The sequence below is a fragment of the Cyprinus carpio genome, chromosome A9 (assembly GCF_018340385.1).
Source record: "Cyprinus carpio isolate SPL01 chromosome A9, ASM1834038v1, whole genome shotgun sequence".
In the NCBI taxonomy this organism is placed as follows: domain Eukaryota; kingdom Metazoa; phylum Chordata; class Actinopteri; order Cypriniformes; family Cyprinidae; genus Cyprinus; species Cyprinus carpio.
The window spans coordinates 9,748,665-9,775,886 of record NC_056580.1 but is presented as its reverse complement, the minus strand read 5'-3'; the positions used below and the strand labels follow the sequence as shown (position 1 = coordinate 9,775,886).

The following is a 27,222-nucleotide window of genomic DNA, read 5'->3' as shown; positions in this document are numbered from 1 at the left end:
AAGTTCAAAAGAATGACATTTATTTGAAATATACTTTTTTTCTAACACTCCTTCTAATCCTTGCTGAATTCAATTAATTTAACACTTTAATTAATAAATGTTACACTTTAATTTTAAATTAATTAAAAAAATACATAGCCCAATTTTTACTGTATGTACAGTAAATTGAAAAAGTGAGTTATAGAGTGATTGTTAGTGAATATTTGTTTGTGTGATATATACAGTATACTGTGTTAGCAGGTTAAAAAGGATGAAACCAACAGAACGTGAAGTGAGGAGATGAATGAAACAGGATGCGCAGTTAGCAGGATGATGCAGTGACTGTGTACTCGGTTCATGTCTCATTTGCCTAAAGAGACTGCACACTACTGCTGCCTGGCTCTCGCTAGGAAGCACAGAAGACATAAACCACCTGCTGCAGAAACAAAGACACAACGAGCTGTTTCTGAGTGTGTTTATGTAACTCAAAGCCAGTTCATGAGCATCTACCCAGAATTCTCCTTTATTATTTACTTGATGTTTTCAGCTACTGTATCTGGAGCATCACATGACAAATATCTCATTAATGTCTGTTAGGCCAAATAGTGCAGAACCAAAACAAAGGCCCGAGTTCTTTGTCTGACACACAACACTGTACAACTGAAAAAACAAACGCCTCAGATTCCAAGACACTTAGCGAACGCATTTAGCAAACAACCTACAGTATGAGCAGACACTCATCAACAGTTCCAGATGTATATACTAAACCCTTGTAATCATTTCCTAAACCATTTCCTTTATTAGAGTCAACTGCATATGACAGCTGCTACAGTATCTGGTGGCTGAGGAAAAAATAAATAAAACGAATAAACTAGAAAATAATATATATAAAAAAAATAAGAAATAAAAAAATAGAAAGAATATTTAAAAATATTTTAGTTTGATATTAGATTGTTTTGCACATATTTAATATAAGATTGTCACAAAAAAAAAAAAAAAAAAAAAAAAAAAAAAAAAACATAAGGTAGCTTATACAATATCCGTTGGCTGTAAATGTAAGATACATTTAAATATTTATATATATATATATATATATATATATATATATATATATATATATATATATATATATATATATATATATATATATAATTAATCACACACAAATTATACTCTGAACAGTGAACAGTTCTGCTGTGGCTTTGTTTGGAACTGACTTTCGTCTGTAAAATGGACCAAAACAGACAATATTGACAATACTGTTTCTAAAATGTAACACAATATTGGTTTTCTGTTTATTAAACTAACCGTATAAAATCACAATTACATATGTAATCGTGGAGATATTTGAGAAAAACAGCACTCTTGTTCGTGTGATAATGCTAAACTATTTCATATGTGAAGAAAAAAAAAACAGTGGCATTTTTGCCCTCATATCTAGAATTTTAGGTGCATAAAAAAGTATTCTAATAGGCTACATCATCACACAGTCATCATGTTCATCAGCAACCATATGCATACATAGTCTACAGTTCAATGCATAGGCACACTTGTTTGCTCTACAAAACTGGATGATGTCACGTGAACTTAGCTTGGTGGGGGGAGTTCAATAAAATACAAAAACATAACATTTAAACTTCTTCCTGTGGGTTGCTGGGATATGGATAGCAAGTTGTTCTCTGTCTTCTTGATGGAGTGTCTGTGTTTTGTGGCGGACTGGAGCTGGATATCGGGCCTGACAATCACATAGATCAGTGCGCCCCACCCAGCAGAACTTCATCATTACTCATCAGACTGCACTGGGATGACTGCTTATTAGTATTATATATCTCATCTGTTTGTGTGCTGCACAACTGCCATAATACATCAAGCACACAGACGCACACACATGAACATACACACACTTGAGAGATGAACTGATGTTGGAGTGAATGAAAAAATGTATGGTGTGTTGCATACAAATGCACGTAGACATATTCACAGCCACACACACTCACAATTATTTATCTGCTAAAGTGTGGCGTATTCGAAATGAAATAAGTTGTTCCTTCAGAAGATGATGGATCAATGGCTCTTCCAGCTAAAAAAAGGGTTATTAATCCTAAACGGTGTGTGCTACTCGACCTCTCGCCTGCACTAGCAAAACACCTCCTTATGAAAAACATTAACTGAAATAAAAGCCAAGTTTCTCTCCAAGAGGGCTGGGTATGAATCTATTACCACAGACACTGGACAGATATATTATTTCACATCTGTTTGCAATATTCATAATGACAGTGAGCGGAACAGGGGAGGTTTGGCTGCATGAGTATTGCTATGAGAACATAAGGCATTTCCTGTAATGAAAATATTGTATTACACACACAAACACTATATATTGTAGAAAAAAAGAATGGGAGAAATTGCAACGCTCAGTATGGCAGGTGTGGGAATTGAAGTCCCATCTTTGAGTTAAAAGACCAACTGCTTTGGCAAAGTCAAATTACTCTAATTACTCTAGTCTAAATTACTCTACAACAGTGATCATTTTGACATCAAATTTTGATTTAGTTTTAGCCTTTTGACAAAAATGGCATTTTAGTTTTAGTCATATTTTACTCATCTGGATTGTTTTAGTTTTAGTCTGTAGACTAAACTCTAATGGCTAATGCAGTGTAATGCATTTATTAAGCATTTCCCTCAAATTTCCCAACCATTTGAGATCATTCTGTGTGTATTTCTCCATTCACGAGATAAGATGTGAAATAGTCGATGTTCAGCAAGTGTATGCTAGCTTGTGTCCAACTGGATCGATCAGTACAGCTCAAATGTGAACATCTAACCCCCCAACAAACCAGGAGATTCGTCCTGACTGGATCTCTTCCTAAATAGTCATTTTTTTCTCGTTTTTATTAACTGACAAAAAATATCATTAGATTTTCATCACAGTTTTTGTCACACATATTTTGTAATAGTCTCATTTTCGTCTGTGAAAAAAATGAAATTAACATCGCTCTACAATAAGATGGACGTAATACTAAAGAAAAATACAGTTTTTTTTTCGCATGATTTCAGCTATGATAAAAATCTACATTTATGATGCGACTGCGTCTCCAAGACCTCTGGAAAACAAGAAATGCATTTTTACATACATTCTAAATCAAAAACATCTTAAAGACATTTTTTAAATGTATATTTAAAATCTGACAGGAAACATCTTAGAGATGTATTTCAGATGAGCAAATGCTCTAAAAAAATATATGTTCCAGATGAAAACACACACACATCAAACAAACGTCTCTGCTATACATGTGTGCTATTAGGGATGTTCAGGAAAAATAATGCTGACAGATTTAGATATTTCAATATTTTCCTATTCAAGCTAGAGTCTTTCATTATTCAGATAGATAGGAGCTGGACTACTGTAGCATGACTAGAAATAACTGCCTAGAAACTTAGTCAAGATGGCCGCTGAGTGAAATGCTCTTCAAGACTTTGACAGATGCCACCACAAATAGCTAGTTTTAACAGAAAGCATGCTAGGAACTAGAGATAAGTGAACCTTTTCAGAAGTTCTTTGAGTTTTTGGAGCTGTGGTCTTGTGGCTAGCACATATGCACTAACACATTTAGCTGCCAATGCATTCCAATTCAACAAGCAACATATCCTCTTCCAATCTCTTATTTCTTGTTTTCTTTCTGCTTTGCTCTCAATACAAATAACGGTTGCACTTTATTTTACAGTACGTGTACTTACATGTACTTATAGTGTACTTACAGTTTATTTATCTAAGAAAGTTCTGGTAATACAAGGTAACTACATGGGGTAGGGTTAGGTTTAGGGGTAGGTTTAGGGTTAGTACCTAGTTATTTACATAGTTATTGTAATTACTATAATAAGTACATAGTATGTACATGAGGAACAGGACTGTAAAATAAAGTGCTACCCAAATAACTTTAAAACAAGTATCATGGATAGTCTTGGGCATGTACCACAATAATACCATGTTTTTGTAAATGCACTATGGAATACCATGGTATTTTTTTTTTTTTTAATATTATGTAAATACTATGATGTATGAATATGACAATCATTCACTACCATGGTCAGGGGCGGACTGGCCATCGGGAGCACCGGGACATTTCCCGGTGGCCTGATGGTCATTCTGGCCTGCCGGCTGCCGCTGTGCAGTCGATCAGGCTGATGTGCAATAGGCTGGTATGCAACTGCAAATTAATTGACGGATTTATGAATCTACGAATCATCAAGCGATCGCTGAGTGAAAATGTCACCACCACATGACCCAACATCAGCGAAGCACTGCCTAATTGGCTATATCCAGAGGCAGGCTTCATCTTAGAAAACCGTGCAAAAAATGGAGTGTAAAAGCAAAGGCGGAGCATAGAGGGAACATATAAAAAGGAGAAAAGCCCTGGCCACAGGCGCAGCAAGTTGATGCAAAATCCCAGCCATGTTTGCCAGTAAGGTAGCAGGTCGGTCAGAATTACATTTACATTTCACTAGGGGTGGGACGGTTCACTGAAAAAATCGAACTGTTCAGTTCTCCACACACGGTTCGACTCGCGCTGGAACCGCTGTTCAACTTAAATCTGAGAAAGCATCTGTAATATGGTTTACTATAAAATAACACGTAAAACAAACAGGGTTCAGTTAATATATGTTTCTGTTGATGGATGAACATTCTGGCTTCCCAGACATTACAACAACAGCGATGAAAAATCAAAACAAACAAACAAACAACAAACAAAAAAAAAAAACCCTGTGGCCAAACCATTTACTCTTGTTCAATACGAATACGAACACGTATCAGTGCATTCTTTTAAAGTGACAGTCTTTATATTAATTGAACAGCAACAACAAAGAAATCACTCACTGCTCTTGATTGAAAAGCTTTTGTAACGTTAATAAAGAATAATCTTTGATTTATAGTCCAAAATGCAATGCTGTTTTACATTTGATTAACTTTATTCAATTTCTGTACCTAAAAAATAATGCTATACCTACCTGAAAGTCAGTTTATTTAAGTATTTTATTGTATTTATCTGTGCTGTTGCTTGTAGTTAGAATATTCTTAATAATATGATAAAATATATATTTTTGTATAGTTTTTCCATAAACATAGCACTTACAACGGTACCGAAACAGTGATTCTAAAACCGTGAAACAAACGAACCGTGAAAAAGCTGAACTGTTCTACCCCTTATATTTACGTAATCATTTGGCAGATGGATGCTTTCATCCAAAGTGTCTTACAATCGATTAAAACTATTCTAAAAAAATATTACAAATATATATAATGAAGTTTTAAAAGAGCATCTTAATGACAAACTAGCACACTGTTTTACATATGGGGATACAGTATTTTTTTTAGTGCCAGATTTGACCAGAAATTTTGATTTTCCATATAGCCTACAATATGTTGCCTAGTCTACAATGTTTATTTATTTATTTTGAAGGTGTCGAAGGAAGCAACAGTGCTCCTGCTGTTGAACAAGAGGGGGTGGACAGTTCAGCTTTTGAGTCAGAGCAGGAACCTTCCGGTAAAGTTTAAGCTATAAGCAAAACTAAACATGCTGACTATACTCTTAGAACAATATGTGCTTTTATGATTTATAAGATCATCAGTAGGAGGACTGTGATCATGGGGACATACAATTGATGGCTGCACAATTAATATAGATTATTGAAAGTGCTTATTTCATATTGCAGAGAAACTAGATGTGCAGAGTGAGAGAGAGAGGGATTCAGGGAAAGATGATATAGATGGTGTATTCCTAGTGAGTTTTTGAGGGTTTATTTATTTATCCATTCATATTATGTATGGTAGTCTACCTGTTACATCAACTAACAGGGTTAGCCTACAAGTTAGCAGTCTGGTGGACACATGCATTGGGTGGTGGTGACTGCACCAACAGAGGTGGCCTGGGGTGTAGTCAAATTCCCGGCCTGATTTACTGTCCCAGTCCGCCACTGATTGGGTGGTGGTGACTGCACCAACAGAGGTGGCCTGGGGTTTGGATTCAACACTGTATCATGGTACCACAGTGCTTTTTGTAATCGATAGCAAAAAAAAAAACAAAAAAAACATTCCTTACATGAAGCAAGTTACACTCCACAGAACTCAATTCATCTTGTCATGAAGTCGTTAGAGGGCAGAGAAAAGCTCATCCCACACCAGAGATGGACAGAGTTCAGAAACCGTAATATTCATTCCATCCCACACTCCCGCCCTCTCCTCAGCTCCCGGCCCACTGTTACCCAGGGTTATAATTAGAGTGATTCTCCCGAGGAGCACCACTTTAAAAACAAACACAATACACATACATATGTACGAAATCATTAGCTATTATTTACAGCTCAAACAACTACCAGTAAATTACTTCCCTTGGCCCAAATGGCTATGCCATGCTAAAAAATTCAGCACTCTCTTGATGAGGGCATTATGCATTTTAAATTGTTTGCTATGCTACGTTACGAGCGGACAGCATTACTGTTGCGCCTGTGGAAACATGCCCTAGATAAAGCTCACATCAACTTAATGATTCAAGGTCAGGGTGAAAGAAACCAACACAAACACGCAATCACAACATGAGTGGAAGGCTTGGTTTGCTTTTTTTCTGCCTTCGTTGCTGTCATACTACCTTTGCATATGAGAAAACTGTACCTAGAACCATTTCCAGTCAGAGAGAGAGAAAAATATATATATTTTTGAACTGCATATATTTATGAGCGTCAGAGCATCTGTCTATCAAGGAAATAAAACACCGGGGAGAAGCATGAGGTGTCAGGGAGGGGAGATATGAAGCTGATGTGGCTGATATTGGACTATATGTTTCCTAGCATTATGCACTCTGGGAATCCCAATGAGTACAGTGTGTGCGGAACGCACTCCTCAAGAAAAGCTGCAGACACGTGAAGCAGGCAGCTCCATTTTAAGCCCCAATCTCTTTCTGTCTGTCTCTAGTTGTGTTGAAATCCTGGAGGAGGAGTGTTACTCTTTCATGTTCGGTTAAAGGGATGGTCCACACGACAGGCTATGCACACAGGCATTTCACATGAAAAGAATTGCAAATGTGCTCCAATTCTCAGACGAGTTAAACTTCCAGTTTCTAATACAGCTGTGATAAAAGAGTCTTTCTAGGCATGAAAGAGAGACGAAAAAAGATAGCACATGTATGACAAGCACACTGTATCGATAGTGGCAGACATTCACGTACAAACATATTTCCAGTATGGCACATGGACAGAAAACTGTTACAAAACATAGCAGCATTTAAAAGGTCTCAATATAGTATATTGGTCTCTATGAGGCAATTATAGTTGTTTAAGTGTGTTGAGTTTTTTTGTTTACATTTATTTGTGTATTTTGAGCGTTATTTTTTAATTTACCGCGTTTTATGTTCAGGCGGCCGTCGCCATCTTGGCAGTGCGTCACCGAGCATCATTCCTGGATAATCGAAAATGGGCAAAAACGGCGGTAGCTGGTTGCTGAAACCGCACCCACCTAGCTCGACAGCAGTGTCAGCAGTGGGAATCTACCTGTCACTCAAGTGGCCATGCTCTTAATTATGCAGAACTTTAAGGCTTAATATATTTTAATCGGATGAGTTATAAAAAAAATACCCCCCTCACAGTTGTCATGAAGGGTAAAAGGCTTAAATAGACCAAAATGTTGCAAACATGTTTTTTCTGTTGTAAAGTTGGGCATTTTAACATGGGGAGTCTATGGGATTGACTCCCTTTTGCCGCAAGCCTCTGGCGGCAAGTTGACGAATGACAGTTTAAGTTACTTCCTTGTTGGCCTCACGAGAGAGAGAGCGGGAGGTTGCCGCTTGAGCAAGACCATTCCACACCGCAAAAAAATGACCGTGAATTTAACGGTAAAAGACTGTAAAAATGCTACAGTAGAACCCTGTTAAATGGTTAACGGTGAATTTCCCCTCCTATATACAGTGAAAAACTGTATTGGACATTACATGTAAATTTACGGGAGTATACCGTTTTTGGAAGTGAAAAAGGCCGTATAATTTAAAGTGAATAACCGTGATTAAAATGAATTCCCAGATTTCTTGCATTAGATTTCAAATTTGATGTTTTTTTGTTGTTGAAATAACTATGTTTCTTCTTAGTTTTTTGTTGTTGCAACTAGTTACACCTACGGTTGTTAAATTCATGTTTATTGCATTATTTCAGTTTCATGCGTGTTACCATGATGGTGTTTAGTGTATGTGTGAATGACACTGTGCACCTTCTATATATGTTTGTATTTAAAAGCTGCTTGTGATAGGCTTTGGTTCATCATGTGACTTTCTCATCACAACCTGCTTTTGGTGGTTATCAGTGTATTACAAAGGACCAAAACAGATTTCAGTCCTTCAATAGGTTGGTATATTAACATCACGTCAGTTCATGAAATTACGGTATTTTACTGTAAATTTGAGTTAAAACTGTAAAACCTAAAATGTTGCTACCATATTTTTTTTATGGTAAAATTCCGGCAACCACACAGCTGCTGTTTTTTTACTGTAAATTTTACTGATTTTTTTTTTTTATTTTTACAGTGCATGTGAAAAAAAACTGATTTTAAATACTATCATTAATATTAAGGATGCACTGATAAGACTGATAATTATTTTTTGTGTGTTTGCTAACCGATTAATGAACAATAATATTAAAATTCTGTATTATTTTTGTCTGAACAGATAAAAAAAAAAAAAACAAGGATCATAACATTATAATTTACAATATGAAAAATAGACTTTTCATTTTGAGATTTGCTAAAGAGTTACATTTAACGGTCTTATTAAATTATTAGTGCTTTAATTAACTTAAAGTGAGCGTTTGATGATGGCAAACATACAAATACAAATGAGAAATAGTGAAAATGAGCGTCCAAATTAATGTCTATTGTTGAAAGAATTATCTTGTTCTCAGCAAGATTCAATTTATTTTGATTAAAAAAAGTACATTTAAAAAAGTATATATTATCAGTATTTCAAATAAATGTTTTCTATTTTAATTTATTTTACAATTAAATTTATTCCCTTGATGGCAATGCTGAATTTTCAGCAGCCAGTCTTCAATGTAGCATGATCCTGATTTGCTGCTCAATAAACATTTCTTATTATCTTATTACAGTTGTGTTGCTAATATTTTTGTGAAAAGCATGATGGAATTGAAATAGAAATCTTCTGCAACATTATAAATATTATTACTATTACTTTTGATCAATTTAATACCTTTGTCTACTCATACATTACAAAGACCATGGTTTGTTTTTCATTCTATTAAAGTAATTTTGTGTGTTAGATGTCAAATGTACTATTTTGTTTTGTTTCTACAGCCTTTAAGTCAAAGTGATGAGTCAAACTTTATCAGTCTAGCTGATGAAAAGGCAATCTGCAAGCAAATGCACTGCAGACGACAGAAATATATTAGCACTAGATATCTGTGTGGCCCTTCTCCTTGAACGTCTCATTGCGAACCGACTGTGAGATAAAGACACAGCGAGCCCATCACTCACCTGCACATCGCTCATAGATGCTGTTCATCACCACAGGGGGCTGAGTGCTGCCATCTGATTGGCCACTGTGCCCCGCCTGCCCCACGCAGCTATCAAAGGATCGATTGAGAATTCGCCGTGCTTCCTGGAACTCCTGCGAGAGAAAATGAGAGAAGCTGTGTCACTGTATTGATTCTGTTTGTGAACTATGGAAACAGAAGATGCAAATCTGAGCACTGGGATAGGTAAAGACTTTCAAATAGCAAACGGCTTCAGGATTCATCACAAAACAAATACCACATTAAGACTCGGGTATTGGAGGAAGGAAGAGAACGAAAGATGAAAACAGCGCAAGAACCTGCTCCTGGAAGTGCTCTTAATTCATCTGATTAGTCTAGATGTCAGGGGCATGAAGGATTTAAGCCACTCACACAGATGTTACAGATTTTTTGTCTCTTTTCCCCAGAGAGAGAAAAACAGAATGGTAATTTATTTCATTATCTTGCCCCCAGGCCTGAAGCGCCACTATGAAATATGTTAATTCGATTGGCAGATTTCAAATGCTAGAGAGAGGCAGGGTGGCAGCGCATCAGATGGGTCTTCTAATGGCCTGTTCGGATAGTGCACATGCTGCCGGCATTCGGTTAACTGTGGATCATTAGGAAAGTAAACCGCTCGCATAAAATATTGTAAATCAAGGTGTGTGTGTGTGTGTGTGTGTTTGGGCCCTGAGTGTCTGAAGGTCAGAAAACAGCAATTATGGAGAGGGACAAGAAGTCGTGTCTCCACTGGAATAGAGGGGCACCAGGGCACCTGTTCAGCATTGTTATGTTTAAGTTACAGTTAATTTAAGATTATGGCCACATCAGCTTCACAAGCTTTTTCATGGCAAAGATTATACATTAAAAATACAGTAGAACACAAAATACAAATACAATAAATTTTTCTGGGTCCCATTGTTATGTTTTAAACATTCATGTTTTGATGTTAAGATTTGGCTGAGGTGGTTGGGCAATATATTGCAGACTAATGGCTGGAATATAGTGATTTTTTAAAAAAAAAAAAAAAAAAAAATCAAATGGGAACAGATTTTAAAACACTGGGCATCAAACACTAAATGACTGAGGATCAAATGTTACTATAATTTCAATCGTTGCTATGAGATGCACGACAAATGGAAATAATTGCTACTGTATGTCCAAATATTCCTACTTAGGTACTAAATTGTATGTAAAACATAAATAAGTAGGGCAAAAGACTAATATGTCCAAATTCATAGTATTCAATAAACAGTGTGTGAAAAGTAGCCTTGACCAACATATGCTACGATTATCTGTGAAACCCGTCAACTTTAATAATTGGTACAGAGTAAAACAAGGCAAATATCTGTGCAAAAGTCCTGGAGTGTTTTTAAGCCTTAAAAAGTTACAGTAGCAGAGACAGTTTGTTTAATTCAAAGGCTGAGAGAGATGGGAAAATGGTTGTGTATAACTAAATTGAGAGTGGTTTTGGGTGCAAGAAAGCTGACTAACATTTTAAGTGGACTTTGGGGAAAAAACAAAACGCTTCAGAAATGTATAATGTGGCCCTTTTAATGTTAACGGCAGTAAAAGCAGGTCCATGGAGGGGGGGTGGCCTGTGGGGAACAGGACAGGAAACAGTGACTGGGACTAAATGAGATTACAGGAGGGGATCAATGAGGATTCCCCAGCCAACTTTTCCATTTCCCTTATAATATTTATCAGACTAAAAAGGAGGACATAGAGCTTGCAATTTTGAGGGGATGAGATTCTGAAAACGCAGTTGAATCAATAAAAATTAACATGAAATGTTGGCGGTGGGAAGAGGGAGTGTAAAAAGTGTAGTGTAGAGTGTTTTAAGAGGTTCATGCAGTGGATGGAGGGATGAAGGGATGGAAATGTTGCAACGATATTGACGTTCACATTTACAGAATTAAGGCAGCAATCAGGAATTTAGAATTTTAAATTTAAGGAAGCTGAATTAAAACAAAATCAATTTTAAAGAAATCCACAACACTGCTGTAATGTAGTACTAGGAATGTTTCTGATAGACTTTTACAATTAGTATATATTATATAAAATTGTGTCATTTATTTTATACAGTTGCTGTATCTGAAAAAAATATTGTGAACATTTTGTGATGTGTAACAAAATGACTGTATTTGTGGCTGGTTTTTGAGATTATGGAAATTTCATTATTTATTAATACTAAAATGAAATTAAATTCTAATGAAATTCCTTTATTGCATGTTGTTTAGTAAATTATTTTACTGACTTTGTCATTCCTATTAAACTTTATATTGAGTGTGGCCAGTTTAATTCGCATTCACACTTACAAACTAAAAAAGAAGGCAATTCTTGAGGGTCGTTCACACCAAGAACAGTAAGAATAATTATTATTTGCATCCACACAAATGGATAACAAAATTAGGTTTATTAAAAGTGTGTGCTGCTGTTTTTATCGTCTGCCGCTATAAATATTCAAATTCATTAAAGTTGTGTGGATTCTGATTGGCTGTCAGTGTTTTTAATCAGCTGAAAAACAAACAACAACAAAAAACCTGCTGAAAGTGATTCCAATGACATCAGTGTTATCATTATAGCTTCATTCAGTGTTAAACTGATTGAACCATCTCAGTTTGGAAAACATTCTGTCTGTGTTTGTGATCCTGCTGTAGGCTTTTTTTGACAAGAGGTCAACAAGGTTTTCAGCATTTCATTTACAGAAATGTTGGAAATGACACAAAAACACAGAGTGGTCAGAGGATAAAAGGTACGTCGTTTCCCACAGCCTCTCTCCCCACGCGTTCTCCATCCTCAGACAATACTCTCTCTGTCTGTTAGCCTCATCTACACCTGTCTGATTGAGGTCCCATCCATAAATCTCCTCAGACTCCGCTTACGTCTTAATCAACATCACAAAGTGTACAGTTCAACCTGCTGTTAAAGACAAAAGTGGCCTGGCAGGCCTGTACGACTGCATACAGCACCAGAGAAACCTCCCAGCGCTCCTCTGACACAAGAGGAGGAGGAAACAGTCTCCAGGGCACAGATCATGCGGGCTCTCCACGGGCTACTTTTCATTATTAATGCCCACGCTGTAATGAGATTATGACAGTGCTGTTTAGATGGCTGTCTGAGAGAAACGGTGAGAAGGACTGATTAGATCAGACTCTGCTACAATAGTGTTTAGTCTGCAGAGAGAAGAGAGACAGCACTACCAAGGTACATCACCCAAAAAAACATTTAATTAAATACCCAATTTGTTTCTATCTATCTATCTATCATCTATCTATCTATCTATCTATCTATCTATCTATCTATCTATCTATCTATCTATCTATCAAAGAATAAATATTATCCAATATTAAATAATAATTCAAATGAATGTATGTACACACATAGACAACATAAAAAATAAAGTTAAAAAAAAAAAAAAAAAAAAAATTGACATGCTTGTGTTTCTAATTTTGAATCATTTCGTTGAAGCCGAAAGACTGAACTGATTCACAGACATGCAAATGCACTTTCCAATTCAACGAAACTGAAGCTGTAATGAAAGACGCTATTAAAATGTGTGTGTATTTCTCAATACTCATGAGGGAATCACAAAAAAACTATTTAATGGCCAAATAAAAAGCCCATTAAAATCATTGGGCATTTTCACCATGCTGCTTATTTTTAAACTGTCAGCACAATCGTCTCGAATATAGGGTGAATATACCCAAAACTACCTGGGACCATGTCCAAAAAAGCTTTTAGGATTTTTTTTTTTTTTTTTTTTTTTTTTTTTTTTAAGAAGAAGGTCTCAAAAAACTGTTCCAAGAGCTTTCAAAGGAGGCAAAAATCTGGTTTTTATCTCTTTGCTTTGCTCCTCCTTTCTTCCTCTTCAACAGTTTGTCTCCTTTTTCATGGATTTTTAGAGAATTAGCCAAAAACTAGACTGGGATTGAGAGTATGTGTGTGAAGCTGGTCTTTGATGTCTAAGAAAGTGCCCATAATTAGCAAAGTTAGGTCAGGAGACATGGACACACAGCAGATTCAAGCAAGAACACATCAGCATGTGTATTCCCAGAAGCTCACTGAGACTCTGGAGAACAGACTTACAAAAAAAGAAAGTCTGCAAAGAATTAAAACTGGCTCCAGGCCTGAAGATAACTTTTTAGACTTTATTTATTAGAGCTAGAAAGAATTGGAACGCTACAATAGGCTGAAATTCATTAAGTACAAACTGCATAACATAAAGAAATAAAAGCTTCAACAATGTATTCTCTTAGTGCCTTGTGGGTGTAGAAACTAATCTCCCATTTATTACAGGATAAAACTCTTATTTGTGGTACTAAAAGCATGCTGAGCAATATTTCACCGTTAGGTTCACCTCAGGACCAAACTTTCATTCTCCTGCATCTGGCTTGCATGATCTATTGATCTGAAACCCAGCAATAAGCTCACTGGTCCCATACAAAGTCACAATCTGTCCCCCATCCATTTATGCTTTTCTCTATTCATCTGTCAACCAACTAGCATCTTATCCCACCTCTACACTCGAAGGTCAACGGCATCCCATCAGCCCTGACTCCATTTTGCGCCCCATTGGCAGCCATGACAGGGGCGTCCACAGCCCATAAAGCATAATGAACATGAATCTTTATTTTAAGAGATATGAGAACACACTGGCCTGGCCGTGGCCGCCCCTCCCAGCCTGTCAGTCCTCACAAAGAGCCCCCAGTATCCATCAATCCATGCGGCCAGAGGGGCTGCTCCATTGTGTAGCCTAATTACACACCACTTTAGAGCAGTCGGAGGGCTTGGGGTGGAGTGTGTCAACACGTGCGTGTGCATTTGTGAGATATAGAGGGAATCCTGGGGTGAGCATATGGCTGCTTTCGAACCCAGGTGCAGGGGAGGAGAAAAGGCTAAAACATCCTGCTGGAGGCGAATTCCACCAGCACAGAGGAAACGATGAAGAAAGTTAAAGGATGTGGAGTACTAACGGCAATTACCAGCTATTCTGACCAACTTTCATCGCATCGCAAGCATCTGTCTGCACCCAGTCTTAAACTGCCAAATGCTTGCCAAGTACAAGTCATAAAAACCAGAATCATGTATGATTTTGGTCTAGACTGGCGTACCACAATTGTTCAAATTACTGGAACTACTTTACAGTGATATTAGCATGGGAGTATCAATGTGCCAGTGAGTTGGAGTGACAGATTTCCACTTTATTGTGGATGTGTCCTGCAAGATCTTCTGATGCTAGTAGCTATGTACACGTTGGATTAGGTATGACATGCATGTTTACTAACAAGTCTGTGTTAGGTATGACATGTATGTTTACTAACACGTCTGACTCTCAAAAAAGTCTGTGATTCTGTATAACATTCATATTTACTAACAGGTCTGACTTTCAAATGGTCAGTCTGAAAGTCTGTCCATACAAAAGCTTACAGTAGAAGCTTGAATACTGTTTGTACGAATAAATAACCAAAATAAATAGCCAATGTTTCTATGAATAGCATACATAATAGCAGCAATCACTGTGACTGTACAAAAATATTACTGATAAACCCTTATTTGACATAAGGTGGATTTACCATACAATGACCTAAGAATTATTTTCCCTGATATTTTTCAGCAATCATGTGCATGTAAACTATTAATGTCATATTTGTGAATACATAACTCTTTTGACCAAATCGGTCAAATGGGTTTACAGTAACGTCTGATTTTCAGTTTGATTCGGGCACAAAACAAAACTGGAAAATGACTTCTATCATTTGTAAGCAATAAAGCAGCTCTTTACTCCGTCTGTAGCTTGTGAATAAACAGCACACCCTGTACTGCACATAAAGAGTTATATATATATATATATATATATATATATATATATATATAATATACGTGGGGAAGTCGTAGCCTAAGGGTTAGAGAGTTTGACTCCTAACCTAAGGTTGTGGGGGTTAGGAAGGTTGTGGGTTAGCAAGGCACCGAACCCCCAACTGCTCCCCGGGCGCCGCAGCATAAATGGCTGCCCACTGCTCCCGGTGTGTGTTCACGGTTTGTGTGTGTTCACTGCTGTGTGTTCACTTTGGATGGGTTAAATGCAGAGCACGAATTCTCAGTATGGGTCACCATATTTGGCTGTATGTCACGTCACTTTTTCACTTTTATACACACACATGTACAATCAAAAGTATAAAAAACTTTTTGTCATCAGAGGCCTGAAACTCTTGAGCACAATTGGCAAAGTTGACCCACATCGGCTTTTAAATAATGAAAAATCATAACACATACACGTCCACAGGTGTACATTATCACAACACTGCATCGTGTGACACGTCGTTCACTGCTGTTGCATTTACACATTACAGATTATCTGAATTCACTCTCAAAATGTGGTTAGAAGACCTCAAAACTGGTTGTTTGGTTACTGAATGCAGTTGTCACTCGTTCATAACAAAAACTGTGCATATACCACTCTAAATCAAAACTGACAAATGCATTCGCCTGCTGTGTAAACAGTCAAGGGGAATATCAGTCTTCCTGTTGGAAAAAAATATGACTGTGCATAGCTGAACATCTGTGAGCTAAAAAGGACTGAAAGTTCATGCTGTGTTATGGTTAACCAGGTAAGCCAGATCCCCACCAGCTTGGCTAAGAAACTGTACAACATATGTGTCAAACTCAGCCACTGTCCCGTAGAATTTAGCTCCAACCAACTCCGACATACCTGTCTGGAAGTTTCTAGCACTCCCAACGACTTTGATTGGCCGCATCAGTTGTGTTTAATTAGGGTGGGAGCTAAATTCTCCAGGACATCATGGCCTTCCAGGAGCTGAGTTTGACACCCCTGCTCTACCCCCACCAACTGGAGTCCATCCGATCAACCACCTAAACCAGCGTGGACCAGATAGGAACATTCAAAACCAGTAAACATTCAAAGCAGGAAGAATCTAGAAGAGTGCTAGGACAAATTTATGTGTTCTAGAGGTAAGTACATACTTGGGTAGGTGGTGCTAGAGCACGGAGTACAAGCAACTGGATCATTCCTCTGAGGTTCCCCTCCATGGACATGGATCTCCGCAGGGTCTCCATGGCCTCATGGTTGGACTTCCCCAAAAGGTTCTCACCATTAACCGCAATCAGCTGGTCATTGACATGTAGACGCCCATCCTAAACAAAAAAGGCATAATCAGAAGTCAGAATCTCTATTTAGTGGTTTGAGTTATGATTCCTTTCAGCGACTTCCACACTGGTAAATCAAATCAGCAATCTTTAGTTACCAGCCCTAAAATTCTGCCAGTTTTCTCACCATTATGTCTTTATAAAACCTGTAAGACATTCTTCCTTCTATGGAATATCAAAGAAGATATTTTGAAAAACGTTGCAATGTTTTGACAGTACAATGAAAGTCAATGGGTTCCAATGTAGTTTTTCAACATAATAAAGTAAGTCATGAGGGTGAGTTCACAACTTCATGTTTTGGGTGAACTACCTCTTTAGCTACACTGGACCAAGACCAGCTCTACTCTCTACATCTGATTTGGGGCTTTTATCTTTCAGAAGACCTTGACAATGTCCTACTTTCTCCAATCTCTAATGTACTTCCTCATATTCTGCGAGAACTCTCTGCTTTCCACAGGCTTATTATCCTCAGCTGAGTCTACAGGGGCATTCTGTAAAGGAGTAAATTTCCCACAATCCAGCACTTCAGTCTCTATGGTACTGTATAAGCACATTATAAGACATGCATATTACATGGCATATAAGAAGCCCTAGAGTTCATTACAATTAATATTAATTGGTGTTTTCACTGTAGAGGCCTCTGATCTGCTTCCTCTGTCTCCAGGCGCCCGAGAGAGAGAGAGCTCAGAGTCACATGAGGGTTAATGCAAGAACTTGCAAAACGCCTCAGATACACAGACAAAACTGCTGATCATTAAAGAACTGTACAAACTAAAGATGATGAACTACACTGAAAACAATGTTGGATATCAAGTAAAACAGAATGTTTGCTGTGATTCTGTCCACACTGTAGACTTAATATCACTTACTATTTGGCCAAACGCATAATGGTCTTGTTTATAGAAGTTGAACTGAATACTAAAAAAAGACCTAAAAGTCATTGATTATACAACATATTTTATATACATGATATATCATCGATTAAAAACCATCTTTTACATCATGATTTCTCTATGGAGAAAATTAATGTGATTTTTACTTCCTAATGTTGTGGCCTATAGAAGTAACAGAGTGCCACACGGTTAATAACAGTTTACTGAAATAACATACACCCACATACTCTCTTTTAGCCATTGCAGCCTGCACTTTGTGCTCTTGGTCTATATAAATGAAATAGATTTGCTTTTTATTAGTGAGGCCTTCGGGTGAAAAAAATGTCCTGTCCTCATGACATCATGAGTCACAGAGAATTAGGGATCCTTATTAGAGCCATGATCTAATTCTCAAACTTGATTCTGTGAAATCACACAATCCGTCTGCAAGTTTGCAGTGCCGTTTTTAAAATGAGTACATCTGTCTCACATTCTTTCACCACTTACATATATAATCATTTAATAGAGGCAGTAGTGTAGTGATTGACTCCTCCATCATTCTGCTTAGTTTTTTGTTCTAAACCTCTAACATTAAGTATTAAACTCCTACAATTAATTCAGTCTGAATTACTTAACATACATAGTCCATACAAACTTTCAGCCTTACAGGAAATGTATCCCTAGTTTTCTTTTCTTATTATACTCTTAGTGTATAGTGCATGATACTGTAATGCACATCAATGGTAGAGTTGGGAAGACAGTCAACAATTTAGTACTGAAGAGACCAAAAGTAATTATTTAAGAACTTGGCCATTAAAAAAAAAAAAAAAAAAAAAACTTCATTAAAATCAAAATCCTCAACCACTATTCTGAATACTGCAGAGACATTTCTGCCTCTGTATAAAGCAGTCCTGTGTAAAATCCATGTGGACCGTGCTTACTTGTGTTCTAACAGAATAGTTGATGGCTATGTTGAGAAACAGTGGAGATGAAACTAATGGTGGTGAATAAAGAGCAGGAAACTTGGGTATTGATTCAGATCACACTTTTCTTCATGCCAGACCAATTGATGCAGGTAAAACAGTGTTTAGGGAATATATATCGGCTTACCCCAACCACCCCCCCACCCCCCTTTTGTCAATGTGTAATAATAATAAAACAATAATGATAATAATGAGCGTAAAAACTAACCAGATCTGAAAACAATTTATCTCCATGAAGTACATGGCCAAATCAATGGTGCTTATAAACAGAAGGACAAGAGGATAAAACGCTCTAGGACATGTTCAGTACATAATATTAATTGCTGCAACATGGCATTTCCCTCAGCTGGTTTTGCAAGTAGAAGCTGCTGTTCACCCCAGTCTTTTCTTGCCTTCCCACTTCGGCTCTGGGGAGGAAAACGCATCCCACCCACAGACTCGGGACGCTTCCAACTCATTAACGTGGGCTTGGAGAGTTTTTAAATTAGCATTGATGTGCTGAAGCTAACAGGGGTATGCTCTACCGTTTCTGAACTTTCTCACTTGGGACTGGATGGGGAATTAGAAACGTGTTACCCAGAGTTCCACTGTGCCGGGACTCAAGTATTAGAACTCACGTGCATCACCTTGCCATGACTCCCTCTACCCCTCTCTCAATAAAATGATCTGACTCCTAAGCTTCAGAATGATAGAGATTTAAGAAGTTCTTTACTTGCTACACAACCTCCGAAACCCAAAAGCAGCTTTTCCAACCAAAAGGCCTGACAAAGCAGAGCGAGGAGATGCTTCAGTCAGGTGCAAATCAAACCCTTATCTTCACAAGTAAACTTCACACACTCGCACACATGAATGCGAATGCTTTGGGCAGACGCACACACACAAATCCACATGTCTGACAAGCACATTTTCACTTGGCTGAGCAAAGAGTGGAAATCTGTGCAGCCCATTGAGTCGTTTATGCACAGACATCATGTCACTTATCCTGTGGTGCAGATTTCCAATCATTTGAACACCTGCAAAAATCCATCTAATCGAAATTAATGTTATTTAACCAAATGGGCACAAGCACCCAATCTCTCTTCAATACCAAGTGACCAAATGTGAAACTGGAAAATGAACAGGTGCGGCTAGAATAATAAAATAAAAAAAACATGTTAGTACAGACAAAAAGACAAACCTATAGAAATACTAAAGAAGGGTCTACTCTGCACCCTGCTGACAGTCCTGAACCCGTTGTTAAGGTCAAATGAAACCCCATTCAGTGGAGGGGACAGAGGTCAGAGGTCAAGGGACCCAAAACACATGGCAAGAGTAGCTAACAGGGATCGTGACCTATCTACAGTCTCAACTCAGAACCCTGAAGCCATGTTTAAACCCTGTGGGGACATCTAATAGATCTTCATGAATGTCTCTGTCATGAAAAAACATTTGAAAAATCATATTTTACTTATTAACATGTCTTATTACGGCTTTCATTTTACGAGTGATGCCATTCCTCTGACTTTGTCCTTTGACCTCTTAAGCTATGGTGGTGCCAAAAAAGTATTTGGACACTTGAGCCACACTTAAAATAAATAAATAAATAAATAATAAAATTGGAAGTTCAAAGATTTGACCTACTGTTCAAAGATTTTTTTTTTTTAAATGTTTATTTAATGTTATTTTAAGTCTCTTATGCTCACCAAGGCGGCATTTATTTGAACAAAAGTACAGTAAAAAGCAATAATATTGTGGATATCATTACAATTAAAAAACTTTTCTATTCTAAATATATTTTACATTTTAATTAATTTCTGTTTATTTCAGCAGCTATTACTCGAGTCTTCATTGTCAAATGATCCTTCAGAAATCATTGTAATATGCTAAAAATCAAAGTATGGTCAAATGGGGAAAAATGCTTAGTGTTAATAAACATTTGGGACCAGATGGTTGTTATGTATGTAATGAAAATTCCTAAAAAATTTTTTGTGCTTCTTGTCCAAATAAATTTGGGGCAACTGTACAGTTTTTTGTTATGGCTTAGTGGTTAAAGATCTGTGCTGTTAACTGAAAGGTGGTAAGTCTGAAACCGTGAACAGGCAATTCATGAACTACAACTGCTACCACATGAAATTATAAGTTTTAGTGTAATGCCTGTTTTGAAAATGAAATGAAAGTTGGGATGGATTTATTGATTATTGGAGGATGAGTATTTCACAGAGAACATTTTATTGGGAAAAAATATATATATATATGTAACAATTTATAAGGTGTGTGTGTTTGTTTGTGTGTGTGTGTGTGGTGTGTGTGTGTGGTGTAAATGTGATATGTTACCTTAAAAGCTGCACCTCCGTGGATGATGAACTTGATGAAGATACCCAGGTCCTCGCCAGTCTCACGGGACTTATTACCCTTCAGGCTGACCCCTAACCCAGCTGAGCCCGAATCATTGAGAGGAACCTCAAACATCAGCTGCTCCTTCCCTTCCTCAGACAGCAGCAAGCGGGCCTGCTCCTCTTTCTGATGGGAAAACAACAATGACAGAAGAGAATGGGACGAGGAAGAACGCAGGTCATTCCATTCGAACATAAAAAGCCTACTATTTTAGCAGAGAATAGCTCAACCTTTTCATGCCTCTTTTCTGCCTGTGATGGCAAAGGGGTCATTTAGAAACATAATCCATTCTCCATTATGGAGTCCACACACTCAGCTCCCCGCTTTTCCCCATTTCCTTTCTTTTCTCTTTGTCTGTTCTTTTTCCATAATGATGCTAAAATTACCTGTACATCTCTTCAGCAAAAGTTTGTTTTAAAATAAATGTTAATAAAAAGGGAGGGAAAAAAATTACATTATTTATATCTGTGTGTGGTAAAAATCATTTTTATGTCGCCATGGGAACAGGCTTACTTTGCAAAGAAGAATGAAGGAGAGCAAATGAAGGAGAAAATGGGTTTAAAAAGGTCTAAAAGAAGTATGTATTTGATCTATATAATTGCATAGCATCTGTTAGAAAGACACAAAATGAGAGAGAGAGTGAGAGATGTTGACACCAAAGTGTCTAAAAGTGTTTTAATGGTACAAGTGAAACACCTAACTCTACCTCTACGCACCTTGATGCACGTTTAATAGGGCATATCTTCAAAAACAGGATTTTACTTGCTTTTTTTATATATAATAGTTTGATCCACTATGTAATCATACTCTAATGGTCACGAAACAAAGCTCGCTTCCCAGTCAAAGGCCATTTAAAGGCCTTCCTACTGTCTCCTGTGGGGCTTAGTTATGTAGTAACCAACTATGTACTTAACTTGGTTGCACAATGTCTTCTTAAGTCAGAGTGTAGCTAGTTAGTTGCAAGCTCTGCATTATGTATAGTCATAATATGCCATTTACCTTCAATGATCCAGTAGCAGCCTTGCCTTTTCTAAAGTGAATGTTTATATCCTCACAAAGTATAAATTATATTATTACCTTTCTAAATATTTAAAGTTGGATATAGTACATCCAACTTTATCCACATACAGTACACTCACGATTGTTATATATGATTGGTTATATTGTCGCAAAATGCAAACTATATTTTTTGTCCATTGATAAATTTAAAGTTAGATATAAAGTGCATCCAATTGTATCTGCATATATAGTATACTTACGTAAAGCAATATATCATATATGGTAAATCTCAACTGCCTGATTATTGATGAATATTGACGAAAAGCCTCCTAAATTAATTAATCATGACTAATCTGCTAAATGCGACAATAAGGCATGAAGATATTAAGATAACAAACACATAAACATTGTGATTTTCTGTAAAGCTGCTTTGAAACTGTGAAAAATACAATACCAATAAAACTAAAATGACTATATAGATACATTATAATGTAAAAAAATAGAAGTCTTAAAGGTACAGTAGCAAAAACAGCCTGTTTAATTAAGAGAGAGGATAGAAAATGGTCATGTAAAACTACACTGGTAACACTTTGCAATAGGGTTCATTAGTTAACATTAGTTAACTACTTTAGTTAATGTTATGTTAATTTCAACATTAACTAATGCATTATTAAAATCAAAAGTTGTGCTTGTTAACATTAGTTAATGCACTGTGAATTAACATGAATTAACAATTAACCACTATTTTCACTAACTAACATTAACAAAGATTAATAAAAAACTGTAATAAATAATAAATTAAGTAACATCAACTAATGGAACCTTATTGTAAAGTGTTACCACAACATTTGTAATAACTTTTGGCTAACATTATAAATACAAAAAAAATGCAAGAAAAGCAAGAAAAAAGATAAAATACCCAACCCCCCGTCCCACCAGACACCACATGAGAGACATGTGATGCACAACCAGCAGTGTACAGAATGCCTAGACCTGACAGGAGCCATGAGAACTGTAAATATTACGAAATATTATTAAAGGATGAAGAGGGTTGAGAAGGCCAGCTAAGACAGAATATGTGTGTGGGTCAGCAAGGCCTGGTTTATCTCTGTCTACTTTGGGATTGTGGGTTTTGAAAGTATTAGTGTCACGCACTCACAAACACATGCTCGACTCAGCAACTCTGAGAATTTCTGTCAAGACTACAAAATACCGCTGACCGTGTACCATCGGGAAGAGAGGAAAAAGGAAAAACGCCATAAAACAACTCATACATTTCAGAGCTCTTCAAACACACACACAAAAATTATTTATTCATGTACCAAAGCCATTTTCAAATGACCTGAACACACGTGCGAGCTTTATCTCTCTACCAACCTCCCATTTGTTCATCTACGGATGTGTTTGAGTAACTGAACCCAAATGAAAAGACCGTAAGACCAGCAATGCGAGGTTCTGAATGAAGACAAAGCTAGTCTATCAGCTGGGGAAATCACAGGGCTAAAGCCTGCTGTGTGAACAGCGAGTAGCGCTCCTGTATGCTCTAACAGTCGTGATATTTCACAGTCGAGCCCCCTGCCAGGACCCCGCTCTGAATCGAAATGCCACACTGCATTTCTTTCAACCATTTTCCCCAGCTAGTAAGGGTTTATCAGTCAGTGTGTTCCCCTGTGTGAGACATATGCCTCCAGCACAAGCCATTCTCCAATAAGCTTTATTGTTTTAAACCATTATGACAAGAAAAGTCATTCAAACTGCAATTCTGACAAAGGGCATAAGTGTTTGAATAAGCACCATCTATATGTCTTAGGCTTGCATTGTCTAATCTGCATACTCAACATCTGTTCCTCCGCCGTGGAAAGCGTCTTAATGATGAACAAGACATATGATGTCATCAGCTGAAGCAGATGGATCACCGTCATCTATAGGTACAGCAGCGAATGAAATTCTGAGGGCTTAAAGATGAGCAGATTCGCAGCTGTTCATTCAGGAAATCATGCCATCTCTCATAACCTCTCACTCTCTGTGTCAGTCACTCACAAACACATTTAGGCTTCTGTCTCTATTGTTTGAGAGAGAACAGACAGGTCCCTCAGAATTATTGCGCTCCAGGGAGACAGAGACACCGTATGTGTTTGGTGGGGACAGGAAGAGGAAGCAGGGAGGTTCTCCAGGGAATTGGGAAGCCATCGGACCTCTGCGGTCTCTGTGAGTGAGCGCTTTACAATGGCTACAGTGCACAAAGCTTTGTAAGGCCACCCCCACAAACAAAACACACACCACAAAAAGACCTTCTGTGGAAAACTGTCAATTACATGTGATGTATAACTCACCCACCTGGGGAGGAATATTTTTCTGATACTCATTGGGGATTTTGCAGAAGCACACAAGGGTTTAAGAACAGATGCATGCGCCTTTCAAAAGAAACTCGTGCCAAACCAAAGTGGTGGATTGGAACGGATATCTGTATCAAGGAATTGTGAAATATAGCCAATAAATTGGTTGTTTTTGACCACAACACTTCAGAAAACGCAGACATGGGAGGGTTGTGGGAATGTGTTGCAAAATCTAAAGGAAATGCCTCACCAATCAGCTGATCACATTCATTGACAATATTTATTGTATTATATAAATTCATCAAAAGTATTATTTATTTATTTATTTTGTCATTTTCTTGATTTTTCATAATAAAAAAGAGAACATTTATAAGAAACAGGTGCTATAGCATTTTTAAAAATTGAAATAAAAATGAATAAAATCTAAAATACAAAAAAAATTCAAACTAATTAAAACTATTAAAAATAGGGCTGCACGATGTGTCGTTTAAGCATCGATATCACGATGTACGAATCCACATTGCACATCGCCAGCTGCTCCCCGGCCCTTGACGAATGTGATTCGCGGATTAATTGCACAGCTTAACCATCATAGAGTGAAAGTTTATCATTTGCATGTGTTTTTAAGTCCTGTCAGTTTTAACAGGGTGCATAGCTCACCTTCACCGTCTTCAAACAACACGAGCGCTGTCTTGCTCTCTCTCCCTCGCGCATATTAATCAAAATCAATTGACACGATGGTGACACACACACACAAAAAAAAAACTATCCATTGATGAAATGTTTTCTGTGTTGTCAAATCTTGTGTGATATCCTAAACTGCCGAGATAATTACACAACGCGTGCCGTACACGTCTGATTCGCAAACTAATGATTCCTTTGAACCGACTCAACTTAATGAATGGTTTAAACAACTGACCTGTCCAACACTGAACTCACGAGACGTCTGAATTGGTGTATAAAAAAAATCTGTAACACTTTACAATAATGTTTCTATTTATTAAACTATTTAACATTTACTATTACTAAACTGCACTTCTACAACATTTAGGCTATAGCCTTCATTGTTGAAATCAAAAGTTGTACAGTATTTGTTAACATAGTTAATGCACTGTGAAGTAACATTACCAAACAATGAACAGCTGTGTTTTTATAAACAAAGATTAATAAATATAGTAACAAAAGTATTGCTCGTGGTAAGTTCATGTTAGTTAATATGTTAACAATTCAAACCATATCCTAAAGTTACAAACAATAATTTACTCTAATTTAAATAATACTCTGATGTTTAAATCATTTTACTCATAACACCTCGTGTGCTCACCCCATTTTTGTTTGTAAGAAAAAATTAGATTAGATTTCATATCGCAATATATAAAAAACTATTCAAACTGACCAAAAAAAGGATCCAAATTACTAAACCATAAACCATAAACATTTAACCATAAAATGATAAAATGATATGGAATGATACGCATTTGTGTTTCCATTTTCCTTTAACATGTCTGGCAAATTTTGAATGGAGATGCAAAGTGCATTTGCAATTGTATTTCCATGTCTTACAAGTCATGATTCTGTCATTTTGGAATAGCAATAGAAAATCACCCATTTGGTATTTTCACTTTCTCCACATCCTGCTCCAACCCTCACAAAAATTCAAATGGAATCGCAATCCCTTTTGCACTTGTATTTCCAATGCCTAACACAGTCAACTCAACTGTCAATCATTGTTGAGGGTGGGGTTTTACTGATATAGTCGGAAAGTATGCCACGCCCACTACTGTTGGAAAACAAATAATCATTATTTATTCCTATGAGAAAAGATGGGGGAAAACAAAGTCAAGGATCCAGAACTGATTTTTATGTTCACCTGTCAACGAGAGGGAAAAAAAAAAAAAAGAGAAGCAAAAAGAAAACTACCATGGCTGCAGTCAATGGGTCATATACTGGATGCAGAGTGGTAAAAGAGTCAAATATTGAGGAGTTTGGGAAACAAATTTTTGATGCTGTCAATCCCACAATCCCCTTAACAAGCCTATCGTTCCCATACAGAATTAATTAGAATCACTCATGCTACACCCACCTCACACCAGTGCACATGTAGGGTTAGCCAACCTCATCACTTCCTATTGAGAATGTCCATGTATCAATCCCCTAATGGGCTACAAGGCTCAGCAGTCATCGTCGTCCTCAACAAGCCACAGGAATGCTGGCATGCCCAGATTCATCAGTCTGAGAGCCGACTGCTGCTGCTAATGACTGACTGAGAGTGAGGCACCGTCCCCACCGGTTTATCTAAGCTTTGAGATCAAGGGAAATAAATGCACGAACACATACTAGCTCTGTTACAAAACCTTGATCTGAAGTGACCGATTTGAACAACACAAAAGTCATCACACAAATACTGTTCCTCACTGGAGAGACTCAGCTAACATTCACAGTTGATACCAAGGGATCAAGTGTCAGGCGTTAGCATGTTGCTAAGCTTAAAATTCAAAAGCTAAAAGTTCTAAATTTTGCAGAACTTTCACAGGCAAAAAGATCCAATTCCTATTCTTAATAGTGTAGCAATGTATGAAGCACAGCTCACAGGAGTCACTTTCAAACCAAGCTGCTTCCTGTTGGTCAATGTGTAACCAACTTGAACTTGTTGGAAAATCTGCGTTGGGAAATCTTTTACCAGATTGTGTGGATTCCTATACAAACAGAATTGACAACAGAATACGTGCAGTTGTGGCATTACAATCACAAAAACAATCTATATTTCTCAAATTGCATAAAAATTCAAGAATTCTGCAGTAATAAAAAACACTGCAAACATTTTGCCAACACTTTATAGATTTAATCTTACAATGATGTTTTTGCCATTGGCTTTTTGCATCACTCTTTAAAGGTCTTGTAAAGATGACAATGTGTTTTGCTTGTGGGTTATAGTACACACACTTGTCAAGCTTGGGTGATATTTCAATCTTA

General features: G+C 37.1%; 1 protein-coding gene across 1 annotated transcript in view; it reads right to left on the bottom strand.

Annotated features, from left to right (window-relative positions):
- Window positions 1-27,222, bottom strand: part of LOC109090008 (partitioning defective 3 homolog B-like) — a 141,711-nt gene that overhangs the window by 38,884 nt on the left and 75,605 nt on the right. Inside the window, exons 11-13 of the mRNA XM_042763083.1 lie at window positions 20,855-21,040; window positions 16,504-16,674; window positions 9,503-9,635 (exon numbers count right to left, since the gene is read on the bottom strand). Coding sequence (XP_042619017.1) covers window positions 9,503-9,635; window positions 16,504-16,674; window positions 20,855-21,040 — 490 coding nt within the window. The remainder of the gene's footprint in view (window positions 1-9,502; window positions 9,636-16,503; window positions 16,675-20,854; window positions 21,041-27,222) is intronic.